The following is a 16735-nucleotide window of genomic DNA, read 5'->3' as shown; positions in this document are numbered from 1 at the left end:
ACCTGGTCTACATTCCATGTCCTGCACACAGGTGCATGGGTAGATGAGATACATTTCCTCAGCACAGGTAGGACTCAGCTGGTATCCCAGACATGCAGGGCTGAGATAATTCACAAGTTTCCTATCAGCCACACTCAGGCTAATGCAGTAGTAAATGACTTTCAGCTGAATTTGTGCAGATGTCTTAGGACTTTATTATAAATTTGTAACATTTCTCACCTGTATGAATGTATGTAATTTGTCCATCGAGTTTTTTCTGAATGAGTCCTTTGATCAAACCAGTGCCCACTGCTGGGTCATTGCTGCTGGGTCAACCTTTGATTGACAGTCCACACTCACTTTGTGACCTCATTCCTCTGTTTGCACTGTACTGTGTTGTGCTTGTCTCCAGGAGAAAGAACAAGTATGTTTGTTGCAAAAATGGGCTGCCTACCTCTGTATGGCCCCTTCTCCAGCCACACTCCATTTCTCACAGTGCCTTCTTACCAACAGTCCTTGGTTGGGTCCCTGGCTATGTGTCATTGGTGTTTGAGACACTTTATCATCTGGGCTTCTGTGCCAGATGTGGCTCAAACATCCATATGGACTTGGACTGAAAAAGGAGAAGTAGAGAGAGAGATGGAGAAGGGGGGAAAGCAATATAAGCTATCTCTGAATTTGGGGGGTAAATTTCTTTATAATCCCCCACATTTTAATATACAATCTGATTACAAAAATAAAAGGCAAAAAGGTTAACATCAGAAGGACAATCATAGGGTGCAACATTTTATTAAGAACTTCAGTTGCTCTTGGTGACCATCCAAATAAAATGTCCCAACAATGGTGTTCCCTGTCTTTCTTTGGTTGCTCCATCACCCTGTGGATTTTTCTATATCAGGATGAATGGTAATCAAAATTTTCTGTCCATTTTCTCAAGCTTCCTTCAATAGCATTTTTCACATCCAAGTGAAGTTCATTCAGTAGGAATAGGCTGCTGCTCTTAAGTCAACGTATAATTAAATCATAAGATTTATGATTCGTAAGATTTAAGAGGAGCTAAATAACTAAATAACTAAATAACTAAATAACTAAATGATTTAAGAGGAGCTAAATAACTAAATAACTAAATAACTAAATAACTAAATAACTAAAATCACATCCCATAATGTCAACAAAATTACAAGCACAAATACTAGGATACTTATATGTACAATAATGTTGCCTACAAATGCAAAATCACAAGGGGTTCTCACACAAGCACATCCATTCCATCAGGCCCATACTCTGTGCTCTAGGGGCTGGAGTGCATCTCCATTGGGACTTAATCCTGATACAATTATTTGGTATATGGTATATACTGAAGCACCATGTACTGTTATAATGAAAAGTGTGGCTTACTATTAGTGGGGTCATAAAGGGAAATTAATAGTTGCTACTATTATCTAGTTGCCAGAAGTGGAATTCCCTTTTGTATTATCCCAGGTTACCTTTAGAATGCCACCTTCCTTTGTAAATGCTGCCCCAGTAAATTGCACCCACAAGAGAGAAGTGTGTGTAGTGCAGAATGCATATGGTTACCATATTGATTAACATAAACAAAATAAGTGAGGGTTTCAACCTGTGGGTTGAGCTTGTTGATGTGTCAATCAAATTTGGTTCCTGCTGGCAATGACTGTTCCTACAAAAAGGATAAGCAGTTCTTTGGTAAGTAACTCAATCTTCAGTGGGATGTGCTGGCACAATTCCCGGTAATGTTCCTGGAAAGATAAAACAGTACAAGTCTCAGCAGAGTTGGCCTAGACAGGTTACCCCTTAATTGCTCAAGGTGTATAACAGCAAGGAGTAACGACAAAAGTACCTTTTCCCACTCAGAGTATCTCTGTTCTGTCTCTTTAAATGCAGTTGAGTCGAATAATAAAAATTACTTTATTATAAATAACACACTTGGCATGGAAATTGGTGTAAATTATCTTCTACTGCAAAAACAGGGTAGTGCACTGTTGTTGGAAGTTAGGATTTTTCCTTTTTTTTTTCCTTTCTCCCAGGGAATTTTTCTCCCATTTGTTGCCTAAGACATGGGAACAATGATACTTGGGAGAGAAAAGATGTGGCTTTGATGGGGAGGAGGGGGGAAGGGTGCACTTGGCTGCAGTCTCTGCACCCTCACTGGGGAGTGAGCTTGGTGGCTAGGGAGGTTTACTCTTGGGAAGTGCAGAGACACTGTGGGACTTGGCTGGGGGTCAGGGACTGGGCTCAGCCCTTCTTGCCTTCTCTCTTGGGGGATCTGAGGGGAGACAGTTGTGGTCTTTGTGCTGGACTGCTGCTGTGGGGAGAATTTGATGCCACTGCAGAGTTTCATCCTTCACTGCTTCTCCTTACCATGGGTGAGCCTCTGCTCGCAAGAGCGGCTGTTGAACTGGGACCTTTCCTACTCCCGATCTCACTGGGAGGGACCCTCACCATCTTCTTGGGTGCTTCAGAGGAAGCCTGGGACCCTACTGTGCTCCCTCTCTCCAGAGGGAGCATCTCCTGGCTGCTTGCAGGAGCCCTGATGCTGCTGCCATCCCCAGGACATCACACGGGATACCTGTGAGCCAGGGAAAAACTCAAAACAACCCGCTCCCTCCACCATTCTCTCTCCTTTTGGGGCTGCCCAGCTCCACTGTTTTCTGCCCCTGCTCTGGTGGTTTTTGCTACATTTTAATTCGACACCCTATCTCCACCTGGACCCCCACTGCTCCTGTCATGGCTTCAGGGTTTTTTGCAATGCTTTGTTTACCTCCACGAGCCTGCTCACTTCTGTTGTTCCAGCTTGCCACTCTGAGCTTCCTGCTGCAGCACATTTTGCCACCCGTAGTGGCACTGAGACCGGCTGCTCCCTGTGGGTTTTGCAAAGGGAGCCACCTCCCCTCTCCTCCATCGCCTGAGCCGCCATTACCGTGTGAGGGAGACACGGCCGAGCCGCGCCACAGCGCCCCCTGCTGGCGCGGGGGAACCATCACACCTGCCCTGCCCGGCCGGGAGCCAGCAGCGCCCCTGCTGGCTGTGACCGGAACTGCACCAAAGGGGAAAGTGCCTGCGACCGAGAGCGGCTGGGACTGGGTGTCTGGTTCTGTTTGCTGTTCCTGCCGCTGTCGTTCTTGTTTGTTTGCCTTGTTATACATATTCTAGTAAAGAACTGCTGTTCCTTTTCCTATATCTTGGTCTGACAGCCCTGTAATTTCAAAGTTATAATAATTTAGAGGGTAGGGTGTAATATTTTCCATTCCATGAAGGTTCTCACCTTCCTTGGCAGACACCTGTCTTTTAAAAAAGACAATTGTCAATATATGGTAGAGTGAAAGAGAAGCAAGAGAGAGACGTTAAATGAGAGAAAAAAAGGAAGACAGGTCACCAGTCCTGGCTCGAGCATTGATTCAGCTGATGGAGTATCCAGGCAGAACAAGGCCATTTATCTCAGAAAAGTGCTGTCCTGCCTCTACATGGCCCTTCTCCAGCCACATCCCATTTGTTCTCACAGCTTCTTAGCAAGAACCCTCAGGTTCTTGCACAGCCATCAATCTGTGGGTTTGAGACATGCGCAAGAGTCCCTCTTCTTCTGTGCTCCTACACCAGTGCTCAGTGAGATGGACACAGATGTTGTCTGTGCCATGAACTCTGGGCAGGAAGAGCATGGGGGAAACCAAACAAGTTCCATGGGGACATTATGTGCCTGAATTCTTATTTTGAGTCCAGCTGTGCCTTCAGGAGTTTCTGAAGATGCTAAGAGAAAAAACAGGATGTGGCTAGAGAAGGGGCCATACAGAGGTAGGACAGCATTTTCCTGAACAACCAACCTTGCTGTAGTTCCTGAAGAGAAGCAAAATATGGGACAGTACAAGGAGATGAATGAGGTCACAATGTGCACATGGGCTGTAGGGGGGGATCAAGGTCACCAAAGACCCCTGAAACTTCTGATCCATTTCCAGAAAGGTCTGAAAGAACAGACTGTGTGTGAGAACTCATTTGCATAGAAAGCAAGAAACCTATAACTGGGGCAGACAAACCTATCCATGAAAAGGTATTCCCCCAAATCTGGGCACTGCCCTCAGGACCTTGGACATCCAATGGACTGGACTAGCACAGATGGGTGGACTCTGAAGCCAGGACTGACATCTCACCCACTGGATTGATGCTGGTACCAGGACTTTTCATTCTCTCTGGTTCTCTCTCTTTATCTCTCTCTTTCCCTCTATTTCTTTCCATCTTTCCCTCATTAATTCATCTCTCCCTCTTTAATTTCTCTCTTCTCTTTCACCAAGCTACTTAATCCAAAACCGACTGCCATGTGCTTATATAGTAGGTCTGGGACTACTATACCATATCAAGATCCACAGTAAGTCTGTAATTTACAAATAAACCTTTATTTTTTAATGCAGACCCTCTGACTTTTGCCATGCCTTTTGACTGTGAGCATTTATGAACTTTAAGTGTTTTCTACACTTTAAGGGTGGGACTCCATGGTAACTTGATTGGCAGATACCGATCCCATCTTCTGCATCACCTCAGCCCTGCATGTTTGGACAGCAGCTGGGTCCTGCCAGGTGCTGAAGGACTCTGTGATGTACCTGTCTTGTCTGCCTTTGACCACATCTGCTGCTCATGAACCTTAGACTGGGTAATGCAGGGGAGGAGAAGGAAGAGATGAGGCTGTGGGCTGGTCCCAGACATTGCTGTTTCCCTTCCTCATTCATGCCACCCTTTGGAGCTATCTTTCCCGTCTGCCATTGGCCGTGGAGTAGCCAGGGATGTTCGTCATCAACTCCAATGGAAAAGGCAGAAAGGAAAATCCACTACAGGGACTCCCACACTCTGCCCATCCACCTTCTACCCTGAGCAGACTGAAACAGTTGCCACGGAAAGAAGGACAACTTAGAGGCCAAGGCTTGGATGCATAACTTTAATGAATATAAGGTAGAAACAGAGGTGGCTCACAGTCAGCACCAGGAGCAGCCACAAAGATGCAGTGGAGTTCCTGCAGGGTGTCCACCTGCATGGAGGGAGAGAGGGCAACACGTCCCCATAGGCTGGCCTGGGGAGACATGGAGAACAAAGGAAAGAAAAAAAAAGTAGAAGGGAACAATGGCTCAGACACTAAATACCATGTCTTAAAGCTCTATCTGTGCCCAGAGCAAAGTTTTGGGGTGTTGGAAGTTCTTGCCTAAAGACTTCAGGCAGCTTTAGCAGGGAGAACATCTGCTACCACCATAGCGCCTGGTGATGCAGGAGAGGTCAAAGCACCCGGAGCTGATGGACACTCCACCACAGCTGAGGATGCAGCCAACAGCAGCAGAGGTGGAAGATCCCACCACGGTGCTCTGTGGGAAGGAGCTGAGGATGGGGCCGGGCAGGGTCACCACCACAGCAGGGGGCTTAATGACAACAGTGGAGTCCTGGCACTGCCTGACACAGCACTCATTGCAGCTGCTGGCCAGCGGGGTGGGGCCGCAGGGCTGGTAGCAAGGGTCACAGGGCTTGCAGCAGGACATGGCTGATAAAATTCCATCATCCCACTGGGAGATGCTCTGCCCAGGTGGAGGAGCCAAGCATTCCTACCTGGATACAATCTGACATTTGGAACACAACAGCAGCCTTTTCCCACTGCACTCACAGAAAAGCAACTTTCTTTTCCACTGGATTCCCAGAGGAAGGCCAGGCCCATCTATACCAACAGTGGACCTTCAGAGGAAAACTACACCCTTCTACAGGATCACTGCTTCAACAGAACCACACCTAGTACTGGAGGAGGGCTGCAGCCACCATTCAATGGGACTGCTGCCACCACCCTGACCCACAGGGTGTCAGGTTGTACTCTGACTCTGTCAGTTGTGATGCATTACTCCATTTTTATTTTATTTTTATTTTTACCCAATTAAAGAAATGCTATTCCTACTCCCATATCTTTGCCTGAGAGCCCCTTAATTTCAAAATTATAATAATATGGAGGGAAGAAGTTTACATTCTCCATTTCAAGGGAGGCTCCTGCCTTCCTTAGCAGACACCTGTCTTTTCAAACCAAGACTCATAGGGATACCCCAAAGAGAACCAGATCTTCCATACCTAATATCAGGCTGCCCATGGTCTCCAGGGAACAGCCTGTAGTGCCTGGGCCTTCTGTGCTGGCTCCAGAAAGCCTCCAGCAGGATGAGGGACCTGTGAGATGTTTAATCCTGCTCCTTGTTTCTCGTGCCTTGGGAAGTCTCCAAGGTTAAGGGAGAGAAAAAAAGCAAGCCCTGGCACTGGAAACGTGCAGGAGGAGTGGATAGTCAGGCCATGCTGCACAACACATGCCAGCTAGAGGAGAGACTGGGACACCCTAAGAATAAGTGGGACGAGAGAGCTTTTGTGTCCCTGCATCAACTATCAAAGGTCCTGTTTGTTTGTGTTGAAATGTAGGAAAATATTTACTACAAAGAGAGAACGAGATTCTGCAATACTTTTTCTTTGCATACGTCTTTGAAAGACTAGGCTGAGACAGATCAGGAGGAAGAGGCAGGAGCAATGGAGGATTGGAGGAAGAAAAATGAGACAAGGGGTCTGAAATGATCAAGAGAGGAGATTGTTTTCCTCTCCCTCACTATTTCTAAATTTTCAAGTAGTAACAGCATCTAGACAAAACAGGCACAAACCAGCATATTAACTAATGTTTCCCATAATTTAAGACATAATTCAAGGCTTCAGTCAGGAAGACATTGATGGACAGGATATAGCCATCCATCCATGGGAAAAATGCGATTTAATACTGAAGCCATAAGTCCTTTGCAGTAACTCAACCAAAAGTCATTTACCAGACATTTACCCCGAGTATATGACTGGCACCAATCCTATCTTGTGAATTACCTCAGCCCTGCATTTCTCGACAGCTTTGCCTGCCTGTGCTGAGGGAGTGCATCTCATCTGCTTGTGCTCTTGTGTGGGAGCCACTGACCCTAGACTGTTGCAGTTCAAATTTATTTCATTGTTTCCTTGTTAAGTGGTTTGTTCTGTTGTACCCCTATGTTCTCCCAAGCGGGTTTGCCCCTGGATTGTACCCTCCCTCAAAGCTGTCCCTCATGCCATTCCCCACCCCTTGTTCCAGCTCTTTCCCTGCCTATCAAGGCAACCCAGCCCCTTATTCCTGAACCTTCCCTGCCACTCTTACCTTGGGCCAATCCCAGACTGCAACACCCCTTTGGAATTCCCCTGAACTTTGCAGCACCATTGGCCCACATGACTTGACCTCTCCTCCCACCTACTCTGACTGGTTCTGATCTGTTTATGTAATCCCCTCACTCCTCCCCTGATAGCTCTCCATTGGTTGTTTGTTTGTATCCACCCCTGACGTGTAACTGTAGAAAACCCAAGCACAGTAGCACTTGAGGCTCTTTTCTTCCTGATCCCTTCACTTGGGACTTCAAGTCTTCCCTGTTGGAACCTCAAGACTAGAGACCCTCTTCCTTCTCCTTTGCCTGATCCCTGCTGTGGCTGTGACATTCTTCACTATAGAGCAAGCTGCTCTTCAGGTTCAGTTGCAGGTAAAATTCAAACCTCAGTTGTTCCCCACTCCTGGTGTGGTGCCAGAGTTTCTCCAGAGGTAGCCCAGGATCCAGTGGCTGCATCATTAGACTAGGTAAGGGAGAGGAGGAGAAGGAAGAGATGAAGCTGTGGGCTGGACCCAAGAATTCCTGTTTCCCTTCACAACTGTTGCCTGATGGCCATCTCCCTGATGGCCTTTAGCTGCTAAGTAGCCAGGGGTGACTTTTTCAGCTCTAAGGAAAAGGGCAGGAAGAAAAATCCACTGCAGGGAATCCCACTCTCTGCTACCTCCACCTATTTTCCCTGAGTGGACTGGGAGATTTTCCAGAGAACAAAGAAGGACTTAGAGTCCCAGGCTTGGATGCAAAACAACTTTATTGAGTATAAAGAAGAAAAGGAGGTGGCTCACAGAGAGCATCAGATGCAGCCACTAAGATGCAGTGGAGCTCCTGCAGAGTGTGCATCTGCTTGCCCAAAAGAGGGAGCAAAGGTCACATGTCCCCATTAGACTGGCCTGAGGAGACATGGACAGCAAAGAGAAGAGGAACAAAAGGTGGAAGAAGGGAACAATGACTTGATGCTGTAAACACAATGTTCCAAATCTTTATCTCCTGCCCAGATCTATGTTCTGAGCTCTTGGAAGTTCTTGCTGAAAGACTTTGCCAACAGATTTAGCAGGGACGACATCTGCTGCCACCATAGCAGTTGGTGATGCAGGAGAGGTCAAAGCCCCCAGAGCTGATGGGCACTCCACCACAGCTGAGGATGTTGCCAACAGCAGCAGAGGTAGAAGATCCCACGGCGGTGTTCTGTGGGAAGGAGCTGAGGATGGGGCCGGGCAGGGTCACCACCACAGCAGGCGGCTCAATGACAACGTGGGAGCTCTGGCACTGCCTGACACAGCACTCATTGCAGCTGTTGGCCAGTGGGGTGGGGCCACAGGGCTGGCTGCAAGGGTTGCAGGGCTGGCAGCAGGACATGGCTCGGGGTCACAGGTGCACCTGGCACAGAGGGCAGGGAGAAGCACAAAGTGAGGACACACGAGAAGCAGCACTGCACCCAAACACCCTGCAGCCCAGGCACCTCCCGGCCCACACTGCAGTGCCCAGCTCAAAGCCCAGGAGCCACCTCAGCCAAGTCCCAACCTCTCTCTGCCTGCACAAGACCTTCTCTCCCCTGCCCTCTCCCAGCAGAAGCAGCTCCCAGCCCTGGGCTATGACAGCCCCTCTCAGCTGAGACCTCTTGCCCGGCAAGAACTGCTCTTGGAGCAGCAGGAGGAGGAGAAGAGGTTTCCCACTCACCTGGTTCCTGAGGAGTAGGAGGTGAGAGAAGTGGATGAGAGAGCAGAGACTTGGGCTGCCTTTTATAGCAGTCCTGGCCTGCCTCAGGCCCAGAGGCACCTTAGTGGAAGTCATAATTTTCTGACCAGCTTATGTCAAATGCAAACTATCCCAGCTAATAATGGGGTTGTGCTCTGGTTTCCTGCACTGCTGCCTTTTCATTTCCTGGCTAATTCCGCGTGCTTTCCTATATGAAGCTTTATTTCTGTAAGTGCTGGAATGAGAGCATCAGTGATTTCCGAGGCTGAAAGACGTCAGCACAGGCAGAAGTCTCAGATTAATTTTTTTTGGCCTCCCCTCTGGGCAGGTGATGTTTACCTCTGTCATTCCTGTGGTCTTTGCCGTGTCAAAGTTGTCAGAAAATGGGCATTGTTCTTTTACTTCTCTCCCACTTGCCCAAGGACTCTGCTCTGAGGGGACATACTGAGTCTCCACAATAGAGTTCTCAGCTAATGATGTTTCCTGACCTTATTTGAATGTACAGGTTTTTTTTGTTCCATGAAGACATGTGTGAGCACACGTGTGTCAGTCTAGGCTTGTAGTAAAATCCCTGGTCAAATTAGCAGGAAGATAATTCTAAGAGGTATTCAGAAACACATGATTAACAAAGCAGTCATTTTTCACAACCAGTGTGAGTTCATGAGAGGAAAGTCCTGCTTGTCAAACCTAATTTCCTTTCACAACAAGGTAAGCCACCTAGCTGATTGAATGGTAGCCAACTGATGCAATCTTTTTTGTATTTCTTTGAAATTTTTGATACTGGTTCTCACAGGATTCTTCTGGACAAAATGTCCAGGACACAGCTGGATGAATACATTGTGTAAGGGGCGAGCAACTGGCTCATGAGTCAAGCACAAAGGGTGACAGTGGTGGAGTGACATCAGACTGGCAAATGGTCTCCAATAAGGTTCCTCACTTTTAGGGTCAATCGTCTTCAACACCTTTATGAACAACTGGGATGCAGAACTTGAACAAATACTATGTAAGTTTGCAGAGTATACAAAACTGGGAGGAGCTGTCAACTCCCTCAAAGGCAGAAAGGGTCTGCAAAGAGACCTCAACAAATTAGAGGTGGGCAATCACCAACCATATGAAGTTCAAGAAGGGCAAGTACCAGGTTCTGCACCTGGGATGGGGCAACCCTGGATGTACAGAGAGACTAGGGACAGAGAGGCTGGAGATCAGAGCTGAGGAAAGAGACCTGGGGGTCCTAGTTGATGGCAAGTTGGATATGAGTCAGCAGTGCCCTGGCAGCCAGGGGGGCCAATAGTGTCTGGGGGGGCATCAGGCACAACATTGCCAGCTGGGCAAGGGAGGGGATTGTCCCACTCTGCTAAGCACTGGGGTGGACTCGCCTTGAGTTCTGGGGGTAGTTTTGGGCACCACAATATAAGAAAGATTAAGCTGTTAGAGAGTGTCCAAAGGAGGGACACAAAGGTGGTGAAGGGTCTGGAGGGAAAGCCTTATGAAGAGTCACTGAGGTCACTTGATTTATTCAGTCTGGATAAGGGGAGGCTGAGGGGAGACCTCAGTGCAATCTATGACTTGTGGAGGGGCAGACACTGATCTCTTCTGTCTAGTGACTAGGGACAGGACTCAAGGGAAAGACACGAAGTTGTGTTAGGGGAGGTTTAGGTTGGCTATTAGGAAAAGGTTCCTCCCTCAGAGGGTTGTCAGGCACCGAACAGACTCCCAGGGAATGGTCACAACCCCTATGGCTAACAGAGCTCAGGGAGCATTTGGACAATGTTCTCAGGCACAGGGTGGCATTGTTGGGGTGTCTGTGCAGGCCCAGGTGTTGGATTTGATAATCCTGATGGGTCCCTTCCAAATCAGGATATTCTGTGAGTCCATGAATCTATGACTTAATATCTGACAATAATATTAAGGAAATGGTCCTAATTAACTGCACCTGTTCCATTTCCTATAGGAATTAGAAAGGACATTAGATGGCTGGGTTTTTTGGAGCATTTCTTCCGATTCTTTAAGTGTGACTAATAATACAATTTTTCTTGAGAAGGTTTGGTAGTGGGGGAAGTAGATTGAAGGGGTGGTTATTGTAAGAAGAATCCAGGGACAGTCACACATAACAGAGTCTGCTTCAGCCAGCTCCTAAATGGATGCATTGTTGCCCCACATGAGCAAATTAGCAATGCTGGTGGTGTCTCCATGAAGGCACGTTCAGGAAAGAGCAGCACACTCCACCAGAAGTGAGGGATGACCCAAAAAATGCGAGACACCAAGATCAGAGAAAGGAGAGAAGGAGAAGTTGTGCCAGGTGACCCACAGAGGAAGGAAAGGGAGGGGGCAAGCATCTGGGGCACTGGAAGCCAGCCAGGGTCTTTCTGGTTTTACATTAACTATGGAAATTAGAGGTGCATGGAATATTTGTCCTTTACCTGCTATGTTTTCTGCTTCCTGTTTGTCCCAGCAGGAGCAGTCTTCTCCTACTGTTTTTCCCCTTGTTATGAATGTTTTGATCAAATAATCAATTTTATTATATAAAAAAGGTTAGCTATGATTATAAGTAGAAAATAGTGAAGAATAAGGTATAGAGATATTAGGAGTGCTGTGTTTAGAATGTGCAACCATAGGAACCTCACCAAGAGGTTACTGGACCCTTATGTTTCAGTCAAGAAACTGTGGAGACCATTATGCTCACCTGTTATGCTTGGAAAGCCACTAGCCTTCCCATCTTGATTTTCATATCAAGGATTCCAATCAGTAGACCTTAGTTGAGATGAGCAATGATTGTTTTAGGATAAGAAAATTGATGAAGTTATTGACTATTGGAACTGATCAATGTAAAGGTTAAATTTAAGAGTAGCATAGTATGCATAATATGTAAAAGAACTTATGTAATGCTGATTCAACAGAAAAAGTTTATAAAATTAATGGGTTTTGTTTGTTAGGCAGAACATGATTTTGGAGGAGCTAGCCCTAGTGTTCTGGGCACTCACAACAAAGAAGCGTCTGCCTATTTGTATCAAATTGGTGCTGGATAAGTTTCTTAAGTGTCTGACTATTTGCATCAAATTGGTGCTGGATAAGTTCCTTTCGTCCCATTTGGTGATGTCCTCAGGGGATGGTGGGCAATGAGGTTAACTGGTCCTTGTACTTGTCAACCTGGAGACCAGTGGCAGGTTTACAGCTTTTCCTAACCCTCTGTCTCTCACTGCCTTTGACTTACAGCCATTCACTCTCCATGTTTCCCAGACAGGACAGTCCAGACTATCTCAGCTGTCTTTATAATCCCAAATTTCTGAGATTCCCCATGAGCTTCATGGGAGGTGGGAACTAGGAGGGCATGGTACAGTTCTCCTGTCTTGACACCCAAGCAGGAGGCCCTTCTGTGTGAGGCTGAGCTAGGGAAAAGGGCCTTAGTTCTCCCCTGACAGCCCAATTTCCCCCATACACCCAGAGATCAGCAAACAAAAATCCATTTTGTGTGAAGATCTGGGGTTACTGCCTAAGGGAGAATGAAAAGGTGGTGTTCCAGTGCCTCACCAATGTCACAGTAAAGCATTTCTTCTTAATATTTATTTTAAAACTACCTTCCTTCATTCTAAAGCAATTTCCCTTTATCATATGACTACATGACCTTGTAAAGGTTCCCTCTCCAGCTTTATTTTAGAGGCTGTTTAGGTACTGGAAGGTGCAATAGGATCTCTCCAGAGCTTTCTCTTCTTCAGAGAAACAACCCCAACTCTTTAAACGTGTCTTCATAACAGAGGTGCTCCAGTCCTCTCATCTGCTTCATGAGCCTCTTCTGGACTCCTTCCAGCAGGTCCACATCCTTCCTGTGTTGGGGATCTGCTGTGATAGTGGTCCCAGACCTAGAGACAGTATTCCAGGTGGGGTTCAAGTCTGTTTGCTGCCTGACACATGTAATGCAACATGCATGTCAACACTTCACGCTTCCTTTTAGCCTTCTCTTGCAGCCTTGATTTATATTAACTCAGGAAGCCAGAAGCTCCCTGAGGTGACAGAAGAAGCAGAATGCAACTTTGCAGCAACTGCCCAGGTCCTTCATTCCATTGGAAGAGTCCTGGTCCTAGCACTTCAGGCTCCTCCAGAGATTCTGAGTGGCTGCAGAGTGGCAATGTGAGAGCTGGGACCTCATCACAGTATTTTAGTAATTAAATGGGATCTACCAAGAACTGAGTTTTTCAGCACAAGGACCCACATGGAGGGGCTGTCCATGGGGATCACATGCTGAATGAAGAGGACCTGGAGATGATTTAAGTGCTGGCAACTGAGACTAGTGCTTGGGTCTCACTAGGAGCAGGTGAAGCCTTAGTTTCAGCAGATAGGGAGAGCGAATTCCTGATGGCTCTGAAGATCAACATGCTGGGCAAGATTGGGCCAATGAGAGAGGTCAGTAATGCCTCTGTGATGACATATTTAAGAAGAAAATCAAAACAAAGTCACACAGTTTTTTTCCTCGTAGGGAAGAGGAGGAGGTGAGAACATGTGAGGGAAACAACATGGCAACACAATGGTCAGTGGAGAAAGAGGGGCAGGAGGTGCTCCAGGCACCAGAGCCAAGATTCTTCTGCAGGCCGTGGTGAGACCACAGTGAAGCAGCTGTGCCCCTGCAGCCATGGGGATCCAGAGGGGAGCAGAGATCCACCCACAGCCCATGGGGATCCAGAGGGGAGCAGAGATCCACCCACAGCCCATGGGGATCCAGAGGGGAGCAGAGATCCACCCACAGCCCATGGGGATCCACAGGAGATGCAGAGATCCACCCGCAGCCTGTGGGGATCCACAGATCTACCCACAGCCCGTGGTGGAGGTGCCCATGCTGGAGCGGGTGGATGCCTGGAGGACGCTGTGATCCAGTGGGAGACCCTGTGGAGAGAGGGGGCCCTGCTCCTCCAGCTTGCCCTTGAAGGACTGCACCCTGTGGAGAGACCTAGGTTGCACCAGTTTTGGGAGGACTCTGTGCCCATGGGAGGGACTCAAGTTGCAGCAGGGGTGGTAGGGCTGCTGCTCATGAGAGTGGACCCACGCCAGAGAAATTCATGGAGAACTGTCTTCCATGGGAGGGGCCCCATGGCCTCACAGGGGAAGGACTCCTCTCCAGGAGCAGTGGAAGAAAATATTGGTGATGAGCTGATCCAAAAACCCCCATGCCCTGTCTCCCTGCACCGTCAGTGGGAAGGAGGGAGGGGCTGGGGAGGAAAAAGGTGTTCAAATTGATTATTTTGCTTCTCATTATCCTCCTCTGATTCTGGTAGTAATGAAGTCACTTTGCAACTTTAAGTTGAGCCTGTTTTGCCCTTGAAGTGTTTTCTCCTGGTTCTTATCTCACTTATAAATCCTTTGTTATATTTTTTCCCCTCTCCACTGCCCAGCTGTAGCAGAGGGAGAGCTAGCGACTCTTCTGGGTATCTGCCGTTGGGCCAGTGTCAAACCACGACACTTGCATAGCTTAAGCGTGCTTGATACCAATTCCAACTTCTGAAATATCTGAGAACTGAATATAACAACAGCAGCTGGATCTTTTAGCCATGTGCTAAAGGAGGTATGAGGTACATATCTGTCCCTGTGTGCTGGCCATGTACACCGGGCAACAGAACAGAGAAAAAGGAAGAGATGAAGCTGTGAGCTGTTCCCCAGCACTATTGTTTTCTGTCTCCACTGCCAATATATTTTGGATTGGTGGTCTAATTGCCATTGGCTGTAGAGTAGCCAGGGATGTCTTCATCAGCTCCAAGGGAAAGGGCACAAAGTAAAATCCACTGCAAGTACTCCCACCCTCTTCTTCCTCTATCTTTTTCCTGAGCAAACTGGAATAGTTCCTACAGGGAGTATGAGGGGCAGACACTAAGATGCAGTGGAGATCCTGCAGGTTGTCTGTCAGCCTCTCCTGAGGGAGCGCAACATGTCCTCACTAGACTGGCCTGGGAGATAAAGACAACAAAAGAAAGAGAAAAGTGGAAGAAGGAAATAGCAACCTGAAGCTCTGTCATGTGCCCAAACAATAGAGACCTTGGGCATGCAGGTGAGAAGCACAAGAGTGGTGCCCCTTTCCTGACCATGTTGCCATAAACAAATCTACAGGCATGAAACAGGTTCACATCACCTGGCCACAGGGGATGCTGCCAGCCCTTGATCTGAGCATTGTGCCTGTGCTTATGTCTTCCTTCTTGAACCTCTCATCTTGACACTTACAGAAGTTTGCATAAAAGTAAGCACGTGGAATGCATTAGGAAACAGGTTCACATCACCTGGCCACAGGGGATGCTGCCAGCCCTTGATCTGAGCATTGTGCCTGTGTGGATGTCTTCCTTCTTGAACCTCTCATCTTGACACTTACAGATGTTTGCATAAAAGTAAGCACGTGGAATGCATTAGGAAATGAAAAGGCAGCAGTGCAGGAAAACAGGACACAGCCCCATTATTAGCTGGGATAGTTTGCATTTGACATGAGCTGGTCAGAAAATTACTGCTTCCACTAAGGTGCCTCTGGGCCTGAGGCAGGCCAGGACTGCTATAAAAGGCAGCCCAAGTCTCTGCTCTCTCATCCACTTCTCTCACCTCCTTCTCCTCAGGAACCAGGTGAGTGGGAAGCCTCTTCTCCTCCTCCTGCTGCTGCTTCAAGAGCAGCTCTTGCCTGGCTGGAGGTCTCAGCTGAGAGGGGCTGTCAAAGCCCAGGGCTGAGAGCTGCTTCTGCTGGGAGAGGGCAGGGGAGAGAAGGTCTTGTGCAGGCAGAGAGAGGCTGGGACTTGGCTGAGGTGGCTCCTGGGCTTTGAGCTGGGCACTGCAGTGTGGGCCAGGAGGTGCCTGGGCTGCAGGGTGTTTGGGTGCAGTGCTGCTTCTCGTGTGTCCTCACTTTGTGCTTCTCCCTGCCTTCCATCCTAGGTGTACCTGTGACCCCGAGCCATGTCCTGCTGCCAGCCCTGCAACCCTTGCAGCCAGCCCTGTGGCCCCACCCCGCTGGCCAACAGCTGCAATGAGTGCTGTGTCAGGCAGTGCCAGGACTCCCACGTTGTCATTGAACCCTCCCCTGTGGTGGTGACCCTGCCTGGCCCCATCCTCAGCTCCTTCCCACAGAACACCGTGGTGGGATCCTCCACCTCTGCTGCTGTTGGCAGCATTCTCAGCTCTGAGGGAGTGCCCATCAGCTCTGGGGGCTTTGACCTCTCCTGCATCACCAGCCGCTATGGTGGCAACAGATGTCGTCCCTGCTAAATCTGCAGCCAACATCCTTGGGCAAGAACCTCCAAGACCTCAGCACCTGGTCCTGGTCAGGAGATAGAGCTTTGGGACATTTTAATTAGAATTTCAAGCCATTGTTCCCTTCTTCTCCTCTCTCCTTTTGCTCTTTCTTTTGCTGTTCATGTCTCCTCAAGCCAGTCTACTGGAGACCTGTTGCCCTCCCCTCCCTCTGCAGCGAAGCAGAGGGACACCTCCACTGCATCTTAGTGGCAGCTCCTGGTGCTCTCTCTGTGCCACTCTGAGTATTTTTTTCCTCTACAGTCAATAAAACTTTTTGCATCCATGTATGGGCCTCTGAGTCCTCCTTCATTCTGTAACAACCCTTTCAGTCTGCTCAGGGAAAATAGCTGGAGAAAGAAAATGGTGGGATTTCCTGTAGCAGATTTTCCTAGGTGCCTTTTCCCTTGGAGCTGACAGAGTCATCCATAGCTTCTCAGCAGCCAAAGGCCATCAGGGAGACTCTCTTCAAAGGGTGGCAGGAATGGGGATGGGAAAAACAATTCCTGGGACCAGCCCACAACCTCATCTCTTCCTTCTCCACCACTCCCTTACCTGGGTGAGGCTCCATGGCATGCAAACAGAAGCACAGGCAGATGAGATGCACTCCCTCAGCACAGGCAGGCAAAGCTGCTGTC

At 48.2% G+C, this 16735-nt stretch overlaps 2 protein-coding genes and 1 pseudogene across 2 annotated transcripts; 1 reads left to right on the top strand and 2 right to left on the bottom strand.

Annotated features, from left to right (window-relative positions):
• Positions 1–5198: 5198 nt before the first annotated feature.
• On the bottom strand, positions 5199–5507 carry LOC128819679 (feather keratin Cos1-1/Cos1-3/Cos2-1-like). The gene has a single exon (XM_053999910.1). It carries the CDS (start codon positions 5505–5507, stop codon positions 5199–5201), a length of 309 nt encoding a protein of 102 aa, XP_053855885.1.
• A 2697-nt stretch (positions 5508–8204) lies between these two features.
• Positions 8205–9200, bottom strand: LOC128819678 (feather keratin Cos2-2-like; annotated as a pseudogene).
• Positions 9201–14877: 5677 nt separating this feature from the next.
• LOC128819677 (feather keratin Cos1-1/Cos1-3/Cos2-1-like) lies at positions 14878–16073 on the top strand. Its single transcript, XM_053999909.1, is given in 4 exon segments — positions 14878–14883; positions 15296–15337; positions 15339–15440; positions 15744–16073. Coding segments are annotated over 4 exon segments (480 nt in total).
• Positions 16074–16735: the final 662 nt, after the last annotated feature.

The sequence above is a fragment of the Vidua macroura genome, chromosome 27 (genome assembly GCF_024509145.1).
Source record: "Vidua macroura isolate BioBank_ID:100142 chromosome 27, ASM2450914v1, whole genome shotgun sequence".
In the NCBI taxonomy this organism is placed as follows: domain Eukaryota; kingdom Metazoa; phylum Chordata; class Aves; order Passeriformes; family Viduidae; genus Vidua; species Vidua macroura.
Note: the sequence above shows the minus strand (reverse complement) of the source record. Positions and strands in the feature narration are given on the sequence as shown.

Coding starts and splice junctions, on each gene's coding strand:
- LOC128819679 (XM_053999910.1), bottom strand. CDS start 5,507: ATGTCCTGCTGCAAGCCCTGTGACCCTTGCTACCAGCCCTGCGGCCCC.